Source organism: Protomyctophum bolini, assembly GCF_963924005.1.
Source record: "Protomyctophum bolini genome assembly, contig: SCAFFOLD_176, whole genome shotgun sequence".
NCBI classification, from domain to species: domain Eukaryota; kingdom Metazoa; phylum Chordata; class Actinopteri; order Myctophiformes; family Myctophidae; genus Protomyctophum; species Protomyctophum bolini.
In genome coordinates, this window is record NW_027666183.1 from 33,940 (window position 1) to 52,542 (window position 18,603).

An 18,603-nucleotide genomic window follows, 5' to 3' on the forward strand; every position below is an offset into this window, starting at 1 on the left:
TTAAAACCGAGGGGAAAAGTGAACATGAATAAATTCCAGGCCCACTATCATCCCCCTTGTAAGACTAACAGAAACGTGTTGTGTGCACAGTACTCTCAGCAGGATACTTAATACATATTTACAACAGTGAAAAACATAATAATAAATAAAAGTCAACAATAATGCCTGCTGGCCGGCTCTCACTATTGGACAGTCAGCAGGCCTTCTATTTACAGTACAGTGTGCATTGAGACGGCCACACAGGGTTAGTCAAAAAATAACTCAAATGAGCAGCATTATATTATAGACAACTACACAGTGAAATCCTCAGTGTCAATTAAACTACTAAAAGCTATTCATCTCAGAGTAAAATTTTCACACTGATGATTTTGCTGTTCACAGAGGGGCAGAGGACAGAGGGGAGCGGAGCGAAGAGTACTAGTAGAAGTAAGACTAGTACTAGAAGTAGTAGTAGCAGCTAGTAATGGTAGTAAGAGGAATGCTAGTAAGCGAAAGGGGTGTAGAACTACAGTAGAAGTACGAGTTCTCCCCTGTTCCTTGGGGAGGGGGCACACAGAGGACTCCCTCCTGTTTCAGTGCTTGCTAACCCTCTTTTCCTCTTGTGTTGTGCTGGCCTCGGGGGCGAAGTGTGGAGGCCGTGGCCAGAGGAGTGGGGCCCAGGATGGGATGTAAACGAGACACTGTGCAGCACCCCCCCTCAGGGGTAGCCGTCATCCACCAGACTCAGTGCCACTCGCTGCAAACAGCAGATAAAAAGACTGTTATCATAGTGACTGGAGAGGGAGGGAGAGAGACAGAGAGAGATGCAAATAAGCAAGAAAGAAAGAGGCCAGAAAAACAGGAAAGAGAAACCAAAAGAGAGAGCCTCTAAGGAAGTACAGGCTTTCAACATAAGCCTGTTCCTCCTCATTATTCTGCTCCTTTCTCTCCTCATTCCTCATCTCCTGTTTGTACCTCCTCCTTGTCTCTATGAAGAAGGCAGGATGCCTGTCTGCCTGTGGCCATGTGGCTCTCTGTACAGACACCATACTGCCACAGCACATTGACAGAGGGGAGGAGAACGGAAATAAGTAGAGAGAAGACAAAGAAGTAGGGGTGCAACAGTTACTTAAACTACTCCGTGATTAAAAGAACATTTTCAAAACCTTTCAGTAGTGACAATAGCAAGTATACAAGCTCACAACAGCGTTGCATCACAAACCGTTGACAGCTTGTAGATCTGTTATTTTCTCTATTTTTGCATGACACCACTGTGCGACAAAGTATAAAAAACGTGTATATAAGTATAAAAGTGGTTAATTGATTGATTGATTGAAAAATATATGAAAGAAACCTGCGCTTCTCGAATATTCAATTAATCAAAAAAATTAATCGATAGTTGTAGCTCTAAAAAGAATAAAGGGGACTTGGGTGAAAATATGTCACTTCGCCCTTGAATGTTAATTTGCCTCTGTGGTGCACCTGTGGTGAGCATGTCTGTGTGCGTGCACCTGTGTTTGCCGTCTATCATCATGCCAGAGCTACCCACAATTCCTTGCGTCCACCCTCTCTTTCTCCAGCGCAACACAAAGAAATCGTTGTTACCATGCCGACTGTTGACAGCAGCTAACACCCATCCCCCATAATCCTCTCCTCCATATTTTAATGTTCTGCTGTATCTCTAAACAACATAATGCTGTTGAATAAATATGTGCTATCTTTTACCATAAAGCTAAAACACCCAGGTCCACGTTTCTCAAAGGCCTCTCAACTTTAAGACCGCCTTAGTTATGCTGCTGTGTGGTACTCACCAAGCACTGTAAAATCCTGTGTAAATTAAACTCAGAGAGTGTAAAAGTATTTCACTCTCCGTTAATACTGATGATTCTTTTTTTTTGATGATGAAGTGCAGCAGTCCCCACCATATGCAGTAGTAGTTTTACACTGAGTAATTCTTTCCAGTGAGTGTTTTTTCCCCCCTCCAATGTTTTAATTGTTTTAAACCTATATTGGGTGTTCTAATATGTTAGACAATAAAATAAAAAACATTATTAGCAGATATACAAGCTCACAATGTGTTGCAGGGCCGTGTGTTATGAGTTTGTAGATGGGCTACTTTCGTGTGACATCGTCATACAGTACGATGAAGTGTAAAATAGGACTTACTTACTGTATAAGTATAGTTAAAGTAGAACTTAGTAAGACTAAGAGTGTTGAAATGCAAAACGTTGTATTGAAACAGTGATTTACTGCCACACCACAGTCATTGTGATGCCTGGTTGACAAAATTCCCCTGAAAAAACAAACCAAAACTTGAAGGTGATTCTTAGCTCTACTTCCTAACAAGGCAATCAGTGCAGCTAGCACTTGTAGTGCAATGACCTCGCGGTGGATTTCTACCATGGCTTACAAAAGGGACAAAAATGTATTTCCTTGGCCACTGAAATTAATCTTTGTCCGCACAGCAGTTTTGTTTTTACGCGAGGCCCTTTCAAAGAGTACAGTTGTGTCTCCCGTTAACAGAATAAAACGACTGTACAAAAATGGAATGGCAGGTTGGTGATGGATTGTGCTAAAACAATATACAATATAGGTGAATGGGGTGGAGACGACTCTGGTGTGTTGGTGATTGGTGAAGGGCTCATGTACATGCGTGTGTTCCATGGGTGGAATAATTAATGCAATAATGAAAAATGCCCGTTCGGCTCAATTCATAATTCGCCATACGATGATGTCGCTTGCCGAAAAGAACAGATCTTTTCCGCAAGCGGCGCCACCGCGCGACAGAGTATAAATGAAGCGTTTCGTGTATACTTGTTTGAGCCTGTGCATCCGTTATGTCGACAGGCCTACATGTAGTATGGCACCAGGGCTTTTCCAAACCCGTCCACAAAAGACACCCTTTTTATCCGCTATATTAACCCAATCGCTGCGTTTCCTCTCCTCCGTTCCTCCCCTGCCGCCTCTCATTTGCCGCTGGAGAGCATGGGCGCCCCTGAGTACCAATGGGAGTTGGTGTCTGTGATCCCGCCCCCGAGGGGGAGCGTGATGAAGGGCTGCGTGTGGCTGCCACTCACGGCGGGGTAGACGTGGCCGACGCTCTCGCCCTGCCGTCCGATGTGGATCTCGTCGTCGTCGTCCTCCGTGGTCTTGCGGTACACGGGGTTGTCGAAGTTCATGCTCTTGGTGTTCTTGCGGCGCCAGTTCCGCCACACCAGGTAGCCTCCGGTGCAGAGCAGGCCGATGACCACTGTGGCAAGGATAGGGACTGCATGTGTTTAACACACACACAACAACAACACACGGCGGGAGCGTTAACACAGCCCAGGCAGGGACATGGAGCGGCGCTGTCATCACACACACACACACGTTCAGCTTATCCAAGCACACACAAACACACATGCACATAATGCACACAGTATATACACTCACACTCGCACATGCATACACCACGTACGCATACACATGCACAGACACACACACACACGTTTCCTGCAACATGCAGAAAATGATTTAAACCACAACCACTACCCACAACTAACATGAATGCACGCATCGCTTGGGGCATGTGTTTGTGTGTTCCCATAGCGATGGAAATGCCAGTGTCCCTTGCGGAAGCCCCATCTAATTGCTCTTTTGTTGGACAGCCAATAGAGGCCTCTACGTGGCTGGGCCGGAAACCCCAGACCTCCCATTGTCCCTCTGTTAATGCTCTACTAGTGAAAATCTGCTTTTGTCTCATTTAGACAATTTCAGTCCAATTACAGCATAGCTGCATAATCACTTGACTTTGGCTGGATACAACAATGGTAGAATCCCCCTTGCAGAGCTGTGGGTGGGTGTGGGACAGTATGAGTCAGATGCAACTGAGAGTCAGAAATCCAGCCCATGTGGACCTGTGGATGTAATTGATGTTGAAAGCTGAAGAGAGGATTTATTGTTGGAACGAATGAATGGTAGACGGCGCATATAGAGAGGAAGGGTTAATAGTCTCAAAGGGGGGTTTAATATAAGCTGATATCTCAATTATGAATTAAACGAAGGAGAGAATTGAAGCCACTGCATAATTCTTCCAAAGCTTCACTAACCAATCAATGATAAAAGCATTGGGATCACAATTAGACCCATATGCAGCCATCTCAAGGTCATTTACAAATTAAGCTGACAGCTATGTATATTCAGATATAGTAGATTATTAGTAGAAGTAGATTATTTTAATTGGACCAATCAATGTACTAACATTGACCTCTCCATTTTACTGACAGAATTGTAATCTCAATGCGAAAAAACTTTTTAAATAAAGTAAAAATAAATAATACGTTAAATAATAAAGAAAGAAATAATCATGCACGCACGCGCGCACACACACACACACACACACACACACACACACACACACACACACACACACACACACACACACACACACACACACACACACACACACACAACCACACACACACACAGTGAGATGTGCAGGAAGGTGGGATTGAAGCAGAACAACAGAAGCAAGGAGGACAAAGCAGGCAGGCAGTTTTAACAGCACAACACAAGGTGCTCCACAGCTAGAATACTCACCAATAGGGATGACAATGCCCAACACTGCTACTGTGATGTTATTACCCAGGAGGTAGTGCTCACTTCCCGCTGAGACAGAGAGAAAAATGAAAAGACACAATTACAGTAAAGTCCCATGACATTGTCCGTCTATCTTGTCTAATATAAACAATGTTAAGGGTAATTGTTCTGCATTTCTGCTTTATTTCTAATAGCAACAGTGAGAGAGACATGAAAGTCAGTAGAGACTGAGGGGGTAACATGAAGCAATGAGCCTCAGAACCTGGTCCTATAGCCTTATCCATGAGGTAAGCGCTCTCACCAGGCAATCCACAGCAGTGGCCCGTAAAAAAGACATTTGAGAATAGTAGGTTTACATTAACGGTGACAAAAAAGCTAGCATCACATATTAGTAGTTTGAAAGGGAATGGAAGCAACATGATATCTCTGATGGTTTGATAGAGACGCACACATTGTTATTGTGAAATGTGAATGAAGATCATTGGTCATATTATTACAGAGTATGAAATCACATCAGGATGCAATGAGGCCGTACGTGGCTCAGCAGTGGCCATCTGGGAGTTGGGAAATTCCCGGTTCCATCCCAGTTCCTCCTGGCATTTCATCGTGTCCAAGACACAAGCTGCTTGGTGCCTTATCAATGGTGTTAGTGGGCTACTTTAAGGCATACATTTTGAAGCATTTTGTCACAGTAGTCAAAAGGTGTTGTATAAATGCAAGAGAATTGATCATTTCTGAACAAGGTGGACAATTGCAATTCCACCTATAGTGATCTGTCAGACTGACATTGGATTGGGTGAGAGCTAAATGTAGTGACAGGAAGCAATACATGAAAACTGGATGAGTGAGTGTGTAATTCAGTTTTAAAGCAAACACTCATATTTCCCCTCTCCTATAATTCAGTTTCACTCCACACTCCACACCCTTCACCTCATACTCTCACCCCAACAGGCTGGTGTGCAACTGAGCCAATGATCTCCCACCCCTCCACTATTAGTGTCCGGACAGCCATTAGCCACAGTCAGTGTAATCAGTGAGCTCTAATGAAGTCTTGTGAGGAAGATTAAGAGGAAGATCAGAATGCTGGCCCTGCATACGGATGGTCTCCTCCCAGGAGGAGACAGCATGTAGTTAGCATGCATGGCAACCCCAATATAGAGAGGAAGGTTCAGAGAGTGACACACAAAGGGATTCCTTTACTCGCACGCACGCGCACACACACACACACACACACACACACACACACACACACACACACACACACACACACACACACACACACACACACACACACACACACACACACACACACACACACACACACACACACACACACACACACACACACACACACACACACACACACACACACACACACACACACACACACACACACACACACACACAATTTCAATTACGTCCTCTAAAAGGAGAATTTATAATTAGAGCCAGCACAAGAAGTAAAGGGACAGACAGACGGACGGACAGACAGAACGAACTACAGAGATCAAAATGAAATGAGCTGAATAATTTCAGAATAAGTCTATTCAGAGCTTCTATTCATTAAAACTATCATTACTAGAAGGATTTAAGTTTGAAGACGTTGTAACTGCCCATGTCTAGTAAAACTATGTAGCTCTTGCTTCTGACTGACACTGTGACAGCATGGCACAGCTATAGTAATGTATGTTTCTATTAAAAACAATGCATAATTGAATTTTTTAAATGCACTTGAATCAAATTTAAAATGATCCGACTATCAGAATTAGATTGGTTACACTGAGGATGTCGTACTGGGAATGAATTATGTATTTCCCACTGCCTCGCGCTTCAAGAGCATACGTTTCAAATAAGTATGAACATTAAGAGCAACATGCGCCAGCTGGCCTATCTTTTTTCCTAGGCTTCGCTCTGAGTCTGAGCCCATCACCAAGCAGCAGCACACCTGTACCAGCTGATGCTGAGCACCGGCTCCAAAATGACAACATACTGTCAAAAACGTATTATCTGTGCATTTGTGTATGTCTGTGTCTCCACCTCTCATCTCCTGCACTTGGAGTGCGGTGGAGAGTGTTGGAAGGTGGAAGGAGCATGCTACGTATTGTTTCTTAACTTGCGTAAATCGTGACGAGACTTCCTGATTCCCTCTCTATCGCTCTCTCTCCGATATCCTTTCTTGCTGTTGTTCTGCCCTGGGTCGGGCTGTCATTGTTCATCTCCCCTCCGCCCTGCTCAAGTGCCACACTGTGAAATCATTGGTGTTTTTTTTAACTCTGAGAGTTTATGGTTCCATTTGCACACTCTCAAAATTAAATAAACACTCAGGATTTGACTGTGTAGCAGCCTGTCATGTTATTCTCTGCGCTGCCTTGCTCCTGCACCTCTACCGTCTCCTTATTGTCTTGCTCACTCTGCCTTCACGGCCTCCTTTGCCTCACTTGTTTTTCCCTTTTTATGATCAGGTTCTGATTCATCTCTCTGTCTAAGATATTTCTCTCTCTTCCTGCGTCTTTCCAATACTTTCTCGTTTCCTAGCAGCCATGTGCAACTCTCATGGGCTTTGCCATGTGTCTCTGTAACTTTCATGTCTTTTCCCTCCTCATCCAGACGAGGGTTGTGTGGCATGTAATTGCAACATTGCGGGGGGTTAGGTGTTCAAAAGATGCACTCATAGTTATATCTCATGTCAAACTATCTTTATAGGCTGTCACACTCAGCAGGGGTCCATCTAAATAAAGCACAAAATTACCTTTCAAACTGCGTATTGAGCTACACACATCAATCGATACAGTAAGTCTTCTCAGGGCAGAGCTGTGCTTTGCCTGAAGAGGGCGCCATGGCATTTACTCCAGTACTACAACAATGAATAGGACAGCCACACTAGAATAGGGTGCTCCACAAGCGCAGATCTCTACCAGGGCTGTGTAATATTGCTTTTCCACTGCGTAGTATCTGTATACAGTACAGTATATCGGCTATACCTTCCTTTTTTGCTTTTGCATTAGGCCTGGTATAAGAACCTGGTAAGAGGCAGACGTTAGTACGGCTGATATGATGTGGGCATTGCCTCACCCCAGAAAACATGCATGTTGTTGGACCCATGCACTTCGTTGCTGTCGGACAGACGCCTCTTACCTTCATATTTTCACTTTTTGTGTTTTCTTTTGTTTTGTTTTTCATAAATGAATGTCCTATGTCTACTGCATCACACAAGAGATTGTAGATCTGCTACTTCTGACTATTTGTCATCGCGACCGTTGGTCACAGTTTACTATGGAAACCTGCAAAACCTGTCAGTCAGTCTGTCCATCCGTCACGCCTTGTGACACGCTCCATATACAGAATTAACTCCATATGTTGATCTGACCTCATCTGACCTCATCAAACTCTGTGCACTCAAGACATGCTCCATATATGGCCAGTGCAGAATTCATTCCATACTGTATCATGTTGATCTGAGCCCCCATGCCAAAGCGTCAACGCTCACCCAGCAGTCTGCCGTCAGGTGGATGCATTCTCGCCCTCAGGGCGTCTTGATAATGTGAATGTGGTGTTAGGTATTAATGTTGGAGCATAAAGCTGTCATACTATGACACTGGCAGTGTCTGAGCAACACACACACACACACACACACGCTTGTGGACTAGAAGTCTGACAGTGAAGACCTCTTGTTTGATCTTTCATTTACTGACAGGAACAGATTCCTGCTGAAACCAACGTTGGCCGGGAGAGATAAATCAATTTCTGCAAAGCATTGCAAAGCGTGTTGTGTGGGTACAGTACGTGGGCCTGCATTATCGAGGCTTATCAAGTCTGCAAAGCTTTTATAGCCCACAGACATCTTTATGAAGCATTATCTCCTCCGGTCTTTGTTTGGGGTGTTACAGGCAACAACAGACAGTCAAGGGAAGAAAGAATTCAGGCACTACCACCAGAGAGAGTGATAGGTCAGTAAGAGAAGATTGACGATGGAGGAGTAAGGGGCTGACGTTTGTTCGTTGTGACAGCTCTGTCACACCCTGCTCATGAAGAGAAGCAGCAGGGACAGCAAGCAGACCCACATGCAGATGGTGTGTGTGTGTGTGTTTATCTTTGCACATACTACAGAATTTCTGTCTGGACACGCACACGCAGGCGCACACACACACACACACACACACACACACACACACACACACACACACACACACACACACACACACACACACACACACACACACACACACACACACACACACACACACACACACACACACACACACACACACACACACACACACACACACACACACACACACACACACACACACACACACACACACACACACACACACAGGTCCCCCTAGTTCCTCACCTCTATGGGAGAGGTTGGCATTGCTCTCTCTCTGGATGCTGTTGGGGGCCAGTGGAGCCAACAGAGGCGTGTGTGTTGACGTGGACTTGGACGTGTGTGTCGACGTGGACTTGGGAGCAGCGGTGCTCGTTCTGGGCGTCGCTGCACCGCTGGCGGAAGCGGGCGTCCGCTGCCACTGGAGAGGGGGTGCGGTCGAGGGGGGTCTGGAGGTCCGGGGGGCGGGGCTGGAGGTGGTCAGACGCCGGGTGGTGGCCTGGGGTGTGGTAGTAGAACTAACGGCAGCAGCTGTGGTGGGTGGAGGAATACTTGGGGTGGTGGCTGGAGAAGGCGTCGTGGAGGTAGTTGGAGAAGTTGTTGTCGTTGTAGTCGTGGTGCTGGGTGGCATGGTGGTGGTGGGCTCATCGGGGGTGGGGGTTTCTGTGGTGGTGGTGGTGGTGGGAACTGCTGAAGTGGTGGTTTTGGTCCTCACTGGTCAGAAGACACGGGACAATGATTACAAAGAGCTACATCAAGAGCTCAGCCTCATGACGGCCCCTATCTATGTTCTAAATTCCACAGCCCCTTGTGGCTTATTGCTTTATTATGGCATTATGTCTGAGAGCATGCAGCAGAACAATACAGCAAAGGTAAAAGAGGCATACACTACGCACAAACTAGTGAGTCGACATGGTGTTAAAAATCTGAGTCAGAAACTCATATGCCTTGAGCCAATGACAAAAAAAGCTTCTCTGAGAGAGAAAAATGTAACACATTTTATCACAGCCAATGTCAGGCGGCATATTCTCAAAAGAATAAACTATACTGGACTCAATCACAAAATTGTTGTAGAGCATATACATTATACATACGCACGCAAGAGATAGAGTGTGTGTGTTCTCTGATCCACTTCATAGTGGCCTATATAAAGTAGTGCATGCACACTGCACAGTCTTGCTCTCATTTACTCCCCCTCCGTCCTCTCTCTCTCCCTCCCACCAGTGATTTGTAGAGACAACCTACACAGAGAGAAGAGATGAGAACCCTAGAGGGCATAGAGTGTCTACAGTATTATTAAGACTAGGAGCTGTAAAGTAACTGTACCATCTCAGTGTGGACTGAGGGGAAAATAAGGACAGAGAATATGGAAGAAAAGCTCTGTAGGACACAAAGGACACCTGGGAGGTACAGCCAATGTGTGTGCCTGTCAAGAGCACAAAGGGCGGTGATTTCAATGTGCGATAAAAATAGCCTACGAATAACCCTTTGACTGCGGGATTTGGTTTAAAACAGCTTATTATTAGCAGTTGTCTCAAGGGATTTACATGTAATGTGCTTCAGAATCCTCGACCGTATACTGCCTTTCCCAAATACTTTGTACTGCAACACCATCCTGCATCAGCTTCTCTGGGTGAGTGAACAGGTTAATGAATCTAAAAGAGTGTGAGATTATAGTAATATACTGGATGGGTTGGTTTCTTTGCTGTGAAAATGTGATATCAGCACGAGAGAGAGAGAGAGAGAGAGAGAGAGAGAGAGAGAGAGAGATAGAGAGAGAGAGAGAGAGAGAGAGAGAGAGAGAGAGAGAGAGAGCAATAACCTCAGCGATACTGGAAAAATGGATAATACCGCACAAACCGATGTGCGGTATCTTCATATAAACGTTATTGTTAAAATCATTGTAATGTTACCATTTCTGTCGGTCTGCAGTGCCACTGTATCATCGAGTCACAATACAGGTCAAGAAACCTAATTTATTACCCATTTCAACATCAGTATGGTGCAATGTTGTGGTCAAGGTCAAGAAGGTGAATTACTGATGAACTCAATGCCCTGTTAGAATAGTTCACAGAGAAGACTGCACATCGTATGCCTGTATTTAAGCCAGGTGTTAGAATAGTTCACAGAGAAGACTGCACATGGTATGCCTGTATTTAAGCCAGGTGAAGACTGCACATGGTATGCCTGTATTTAAGCCAGGTGAAGACTGCACATGGTATGCCTGTATTTAAGCCAGGTGAAGACTGCACAATGCACATGGTATGCCTGTATTTAAGCCAGGTGAAGACTGCACATGGTATGCCTGTATTTAAGCCAGGTGAAGACTGCACAATGCACATGGTATGCCTGTATTTAAGCCAGGTGAAGACTGCACATGGTATGCCTGTATTTAAGCCAGGTGAAGACTGCACATCGTATGCCTGTATTTAAGCCAGGTGTTAGAATAGTTCACAGAGAATTAAGACTGCACATGGTATGCCTGTATTTAAGCCAGGTGAAGACTGCACATCGTATGCCTGTATTTAAGCCAGGTGTTAGAATAGTTCACAGAGAATTAAGACTGCACATGGTATGCCTGTATTTAAGCCAGGTGTTAGAATAGTTCACAGAGAAGAATGCACATGGTATGCCTGTATTTAAGCCAGGTGAAGACTGCACATCGTATGCCTGTATTTAAGCCAGGTGTTAGAATAGTTCACAGAGAATTAAGACTGCACATGGTATGCCTGTATTTAAGCCAGGTGTTAGAATAGTTCACAGAGAAGAATGCACATGGTATGCCTGTATTTAAGCCAGGTGTTAGAATAGTTCACAGAGAAGAATGCACATGGTATGCCTGTATTTAAGCCAGGTGCTGGACACCAAGGGATCAAGGAGAGGATAAAAAACATACTGCTTCATAGCTCCAAAGAACTTGCCTGGGAATTTGCCTGAAGAAGACGTAGGGGTCGAGACATTAATAAAAGTACGTTCTTTGTAGCTATGAAACAGTGGTGGAAAAAATACATTTTTTTTGCTTAATGCTAATAAATATTAATATTATAAAGTAAATACTGCAATGTAGAACTACTCCGTTACAAGTAAAAGTCCAGAATTAAAAATGTACTTGAATAAAAGTACAAAAGTTTTGGCAAATGTACTCAAAGTACCAAAAGTAGAAAGTACTCACTATGCAGAATGTCCCATTTTAAGTTTTCAAACGTATACAAATATTCAGAAAATAGCAGATCTACAAGCTCACAATGGGTCGCAGCTTGTAGATCGGCTACTTTCAAATGGCTGAAATGTGTATAGGGCTGAAGTGGTTAATGTATGTTTTGTTTTGTAATGAAAATCTACAAAGTAACTAAAGTTCTCAAATAATTGTAGTGGAGTAATATCTTCCTCTGAAATGTAGTGGAGTAGAAGTAAAAGTACTGAATATTTGATATACTCAAGTAAAGTACAGAAGCCTCAAAATTGTATTCAAGTACAGTACTTAGTAAATAAGCAAATGTATACGTGTAAAAGCCACAGTGTGTGGATCCCTGTTATAGAATAGGACAAGTCACCTGTAGTGCAGCGCCTCATGTCTGGCCCCAGTTCCATCCCATCTGGACAGGCACAGGTGTACTTGGGGGAGTGGTCTGTAATCTGTGGGGCCTTCAGACACAGGTACTCACACCCGCCGTTAGGAAGGGTCCCCATGTTGCAGGTGTCCGGGGCTAGTGTGGAAAAAAGAAGACGTTCAAAATAATTTCAGTGAAGGTTTTCAATTAATTAATTCATTTGAGAATTGCCGCCGTACGTTTTTTTTTTTTTACGTGGCTCAACTCATGGGATTGCGCTGGCTCTTTGCGAAGTTAAATTTGGCTGGCTACGAGTACCTATTTGAAACTCTGAAAGGTCCTGACCCAGCCTTGGAAAAACATGGCTAAAGCACTAGGGTTCCTAAACTGATACATTTCGTACGTATTTTTCGCTCCTGAAAAATTATCTAGAAGTAATACAGATGCTCTTGTGGGGATGTGCGCCAGAATTGGGTCAGGTTGCACCCAATTCTAGGTCTTGACTCAGAGCTTTACTAAGTAAGAGAGAGTTTCAACGGAAATTAAACTTTAATAAGTTAGGGAATAAACACTCCACTCGACACATATGAACGAACATGTTTGACCGACATTCATAGAAATTCCCCATTGCGTACGATACAACCACGTAGCTACTCTGCATATTGGGATGCAGTGTACTGTGGCACTTTGGGTTGGGCTGACTTAAGGGAGAGTCCTTAAATAGCTCTGTCTCCTAAGAGAGGGAGGGAGACAATGCTACAATAGGTTCCATTTTACCCTGTGTTATTCTGGAAAGGGGAGAATGGAACAGGGACGGGGAGAGGGACAGGAAAAGACTACAGGGCAGAAAGCAGGTTAGGTAAGGTGAGAAGAGGCGGCTGAAGGAAAGGAGGATAAGGGACAGTCCAGTAATGAGAAGGAGAGAGACAGAGAGGAGAAGATAAGTTGGAATATAGGAGGGAAGTGGAAAATAAAGTGTGAGTGGAGGAGGTAAGGTAAAGACACGAGGAAAAGGACACAAAGGGAAGAGTAAAGGTCATTACACACTGGCGAATTAGCGGCGCGATGCGAATAAGCGATCTGAAAATGCGAAATATTGCATGTTGCAGTTCGCCAGGTTCGCCAGATGCCAGGTCTACAAATGACCTGGCATCTGTCTACATAACATGCTAAAGTTACATTTTAGCCTGTGCATAAGCCTGCAAGGTTGTCAAGGCTAGGGCAAGTGCTACAGGCTAAGGTGCAGTCTGAAGAGGTGAGTCTTCAGACTCACCTCTATGGTGGAAATTTATTTTTGTCCCTATTATTATTTGTTTTACTTGTATGTTTCTCTGTGACAATTAACCTCCCGGCCGTAGTTTTCGTTCATTTCCGACGTTCTTCTGTTGGTTCAATCACTGTGTTTTGTTATGGCTTTCCTGTAGCTCCAGTTAGCTCATAACATTAGCTGCTGTTGCCACGGTTGGCGACTCAGTTATTCTTATACCAGTTGGCCGTGTGCTCCCCTGCGGGCCGGGACTCAGTAATTCTTATGCCAGTTGGCCTTGCGGTCCCCTGCACCCTTCCTCCCCGTTCCTCTGGCCCCAACTCCGAGGTGGATAGTCTGGTGACACTGGGAGGTTACTCCATGGTGGGAAATAAACAATCCTCGGTGTTGGCATTGCCTTGGGGGTTTACGGGGGTAATCATTTAATATTCTGTCCATATCGGGTCGCAAACATGGCATGGGTTGCCACTCGCTTTGCATTGCAGCGTTCAGAGTATGGGTTGGTGTTCAGAGTATGGGTTTTTATGCCCCATTGGCTTAGGAGGCAGCATGACTAGGTCGCTAAAAAGTCGCTACAAGAAAACAAGCGATTGTAAGTCAGGTTTAAAAAAGAGATACTGTGTATAATTCTGTGACACAGCTCTAAATGTATTATTGAAAGAACACACCAGGGACAAAGAATACAGGCAGACAACAGGGCCGTCCTCTGGCATAAGTAGTATACTGTACCAATGTGTACCAATGTGACACATAATGCACATTTTAAGCAGAGAGGAGCATCTGAGTAGAACCTCTCTCTGAGGAAACATCCTGTATGTCGTTTTTATCCTATGAATGTATAAATATTCCAGGATAATGCCACTCCTCATGCCCCTGGAGAGTTTTTAGGCATGCTCCTTAACATTTGTATTGACTTTGTGAATCATTTATAAATATTCTTGGAAGTGAAAAAAACAAAAAAACAATGAAACCACCTGTGTACTTACACCATTCAAGGATCTGGTGCAACCAAGCCCCCAGAACCGAGAGGGAGAACTTGAAGCGCATTGGACATGAACTTTGTTATATTTTTGTGAAAAATGTTGTAACTGTCTATGTAAATGAATTGTTGTAAATAGAAATATATAAAAATAAATGGAAACTTCTTTCTTAATGTTTCCTATATTTCCTGTGTATCTTACCCTTGGGCTGTTTCTGCTCGTGGAAGATGACCAGGTCCAGAGGGTTGTTGAGGTGTTCGGCCACTTTGGCCACATCATGGCCAGTCAGACGGTTGGTTCTGTATATAGCCTCATCCTCCAGGTCTGTCCAGTATACATGATCCTGCAACACATTAGTGAAGCAGGATCCTGTTATGTCATTCAATTAGGGGAGACCTTAATCCTGCATGGGAAACTTCAGTGTCACACAGCTGATGGCTGCTCAAATGGTCATGATGAATGCTGAAGGGGTTAAGTGTCTTGCTCAGGGCTACATCGACACAGAAATGGGCGAGCAGGGAGGTGAGCCGGTGATCTTCTGATTGCCAGACGACCTCTCGACCAACTAAGCTACGGCCACCCCAAACTTTAATATGTAACGTTTAATAGTTTGGTAGAATCACTTTGCAATTCATAAGGAATGATCTTTGCCAAAGAACTGCAAGATAAAAGATTCGTTAAACGAGGCAGGTTCAAAGCTACTTCCATTAAAACATTACTTATTGAAGTGAGGACCGAAGAGAATTTCAAACACACTGAATAAATAATCTCTCGTGATGGAGCGAGTACTGTTCTGCATTATTTGACATGCTTAGTGCTGCCTTCTTCACAGTCCCTTTGTTTCTATTTTAGATATTGTCTCCGCCAGGCCAAAGGCGTGGCCCAAAGATAGTCCTCTGTATGCACGGGAAAACATCAACTATGAATAAAATAATAATAAAGAGGAGAAAGGATAAAAGCAAACAGCAGTTTGGATGGATAAAAGAGAGAAAATAAAATTAGTAAATGTATCAAAATATTTATACATTATGAAACAAAGGCACAGATAGAATAAGAGATGTAAGTCATGTATTGTCTCAATAGATAAAGGGTTTATTTTTACGGTATTGTAAAGGTACTACAGGGATCCAAACACAGGTTTTTTCTTGTGCATGTGTTTGTGTATGTGTAGGCAAGCATGTTTCTGTATGGTTCTCTCTGTTCTCTGTGAAGGGGCATCGATGGACTTAACCTTTCCTTCTCCTTCTCTCCATCCTGTCTCCTATAAGATGGCCATCTCTCCACCTCCACATTCACATAACCTTTACTCACACAGCAGCTGATAGAAAGATGAAAGGCAAACAGCTGCCAAGGTGATATAAGACAATATTGACATCTCTGTTTTTCCATCTTCCTCTCTCCCTCTTCCATTGTCAGTCTCCAACTCTCTCTCTCTCTCTCTCTCTCTCTCTCTCTCTCTGTTTAAATGCTTCCAATAGCAGTGATGGTGCATTGCGGCCCTGAGCAGTTCGGAACTATTCACTGTACGATCAAGGTGAGTCTTTGTATCAAACATAGCCCCAGACACGCGGCCACGTGGACACATGCGCAAGCACGCAGGCACGCAGGCACGCAGGCAGGCAGGCAGGCAGGCAGGCACACAGGCAGGCAGGCAGGCAGGCAGGCAGGCAGGCAGGCAGACAGGCAGGCAGGCACACAGGCAGGCAGGCAGGCAGGCAGGCACACAGGCAGGCAGGCAGGCAGGCAGGCAGACAGGCAGGCAGGCAGGCAGGCAGGCAGGCAGGCAGGCAGGCAGGCAGGCAGGCACGCAGGCAGGCAGGCAGACAGGCAGGCAGGCACGCACGCACGCACGCACGCACGACATTGCACCACGGCTCCCACAGGGAGAGTTATACTGTAGGGTAAGGATTGCACATCTGTCTGCTGTTGTCAGTATAGGACGAGGTGGGTACATCAGGATGTGCAGACCTTGCACGTTCAATGGAAGGAAAAAGGATACAGTGACCTTTGTCAAGAGTGAACCTGGATAAACACTCTAAAAGAACCTTGGAATGGCAAGTCAATGTGACCAGCCCCTATTGTTGGCTGCTGGGTGGACATGTTACACCAAATGTAAAATTCACAGTGCAGTTTGTTATTTACTCTCCTCCCAGAGGTACCTTCCCTAATCTGGTGAATGAAGGCAGGGATAGCAGCTCAATGTTTAATTGCCTGCAGGACTTAACTGGTCCTGGGAGGTATGGTATTTATTTATCTGCATTCAGCTACAAAACTACTGAACAGCTGAATCTTTGATGGTCCTGACTCCTGGCTGAGTTCACTACAAAATAAGACAATATCTGTCAATACATTATTTATTATTATATTATTTTTATTTGATTGCTTTCCTAGTACCTCCTATTCTATTTGCTTTATTTTCTCTTTCTCTCACTGTTCTTTTTCTATGTTTCCCTTTGTCATTCTTTGTCTTCTTCTCTCCCTTCCAAACTCCTGTACACTAGTCTTGTGCACGGTTGCCTCCGGTCACACCAACATGAGAGACAAGCAAGCGGCGCAGTGAGACTGAAAACAATGTTCTCTGCGTTCTCCCTCCCCCTAAGGGCTTGCATGGTGTCTAGGCAGGGAAGGGGGGGGGGGGGGATGCTGGTATGAATCGCCCATGTGTGTGTGTGTGTGTGTGTGTGTGTGTGTGTGTGTGTGTGTGTGTGGTGTAAGTAATGGGGGGGTTAGACTTTGATGCATGGACCCAGTACTTGTGCCTCTGCTGCGGTACTAAACAGCAGTTGTCCACTGCAGTGATGTGAAGTTTTTAGACAATTTGCTCCTTTTGTATCAATAATGAATAACAATGGTGTTACAGGGCTAAGGTGCAAAAGGTTCCATTATCCATAATGTACTTTGTTATCATATGGTCTATATAATGTGCACCATAGTGTGTACATTAAGTTTAAAATATTGCAAATAATTAATTTGATCAATATCACCTTGATCTATTGTTGTAGACTGTTTGATAATGCTATAAAATGACAGGTGATTACTTTCATGAGTTGAGCTGGAAGACGTTAGACAGCAGGTGTTTATCCTTGCCAAGCCATGGAGTAATAAAGGCGTGTTAATTTTTTAAACGGAACAGTGTGCCCTGGATATTTTTTAAGTTACCCTGAAGTACTCCAACATACTGTGTTATTCAGCAGGAATATGTTTGAACTAAGGTGCACTCAAAAGAGACGCCTCCAATGTACATAGCAGGCAGACTTTCCATCACCAGTATTGTTGGTACCAATGCAGACTGCTGCACCGTTCTCTTTTTTTAATTCGCTCTGTGTCCTGCATGGCTACTACACAACACAACAGAACAGCAGAGGGCTATTCATCTACACGGGCTAACTTTCACTGCTGCCTAGAACGTTACACTGGCGAGTGCTCTGTATCTCTCACTCACAGAAACACACGCACACGCACACGCACACAAGCACACAAGCACACACACACACACACACACACACACACACACACACACACACACACGCACACACGCACACACACACACACAAAGCACTGGACATGATGGATTTCCCATTTCCCAGTCGCAGCGTTGTTTCTCATCATCACAGTGTGTGTACGTCTCGGCGAGAGCAATGGACCTGGGCTTCCCACTCTGAACGCATTTCAGACAATTCTTCTCTCCCTCCACTTCTGCTCGTGTCCCTTAATGCTCCTCACTATACCGCCAATGTTGCCTTGATTTTATAACCCGCTCACATACGGTGCAGCTCCCGCATCCATAAACAAACCTAAATGAGTTCCATCAGTTCTGTTAGCCACGTTATCGCCACTCTCCTCTTCAGCTCGCTCTCTGTCTTCAAGCATTCGTCGTATAATCGACGTTATCCTTCCCAGGTGGGGAGGGGGGGGGGGGGGGGGTGATACAAGGACAGAGAGGGTGCTAAGGTTGAGCTGATTAGTAGCTGCTGTATCATAGCCTCGCATAGCGATACTAATATCACTTCGTGGCTATTAGTCTCGTCCCTCTCAGTATTAGTAGATTTATTTCTGCAATGTCCCGCCCCATATTTGCATACTGGGTCCTCGTGGGTTCCAGACTAATCTGGTTGGCTCGTCACCACTTCGAGCAGCCAT

General features: G+C 44.6%; 1 protein-coding gene across 1 annotated transcript in view; it reads right to left on the reverse strand.

Moving 5' to 3' along the window:
* Positions 1-412: 412 nt before the first annotated feature.
* LOC308312043 (low-density lipoprotein receptor-like) overlaps positions 413-18,603 on the reverse strand; it is a gene marked incomplete at its 5' end in the record, with an annotated part of 74,166 nt that continues 55,975 nt past the window's right edge. The window contains 6 exons of the mRNA XM_080794449.1: positions 413-736; positions 3,057-3,247; positions 4,558-4,626; positions 8,912-9,379; positions 12,220-12,372; positions 14,665-14,806. Coding sequence (XP_080650575.1) covers positions 698-736; positions 3,057-3,247; positions 4,558-4,626; positions 8,912-9,379; positions 12,220-12,372; positions 14,665-14,806 — 1,062 coding nt within the window. The 3' untranslated portion in view covers positions 413-697. The remainder of the gene's footprint in view (positions 737-3,056; positions 3,248-4,557; positions 4,627-8,911; positions 9,380-12,219; positions 12,373-14,664; positions 14,807-18,603) is intronic.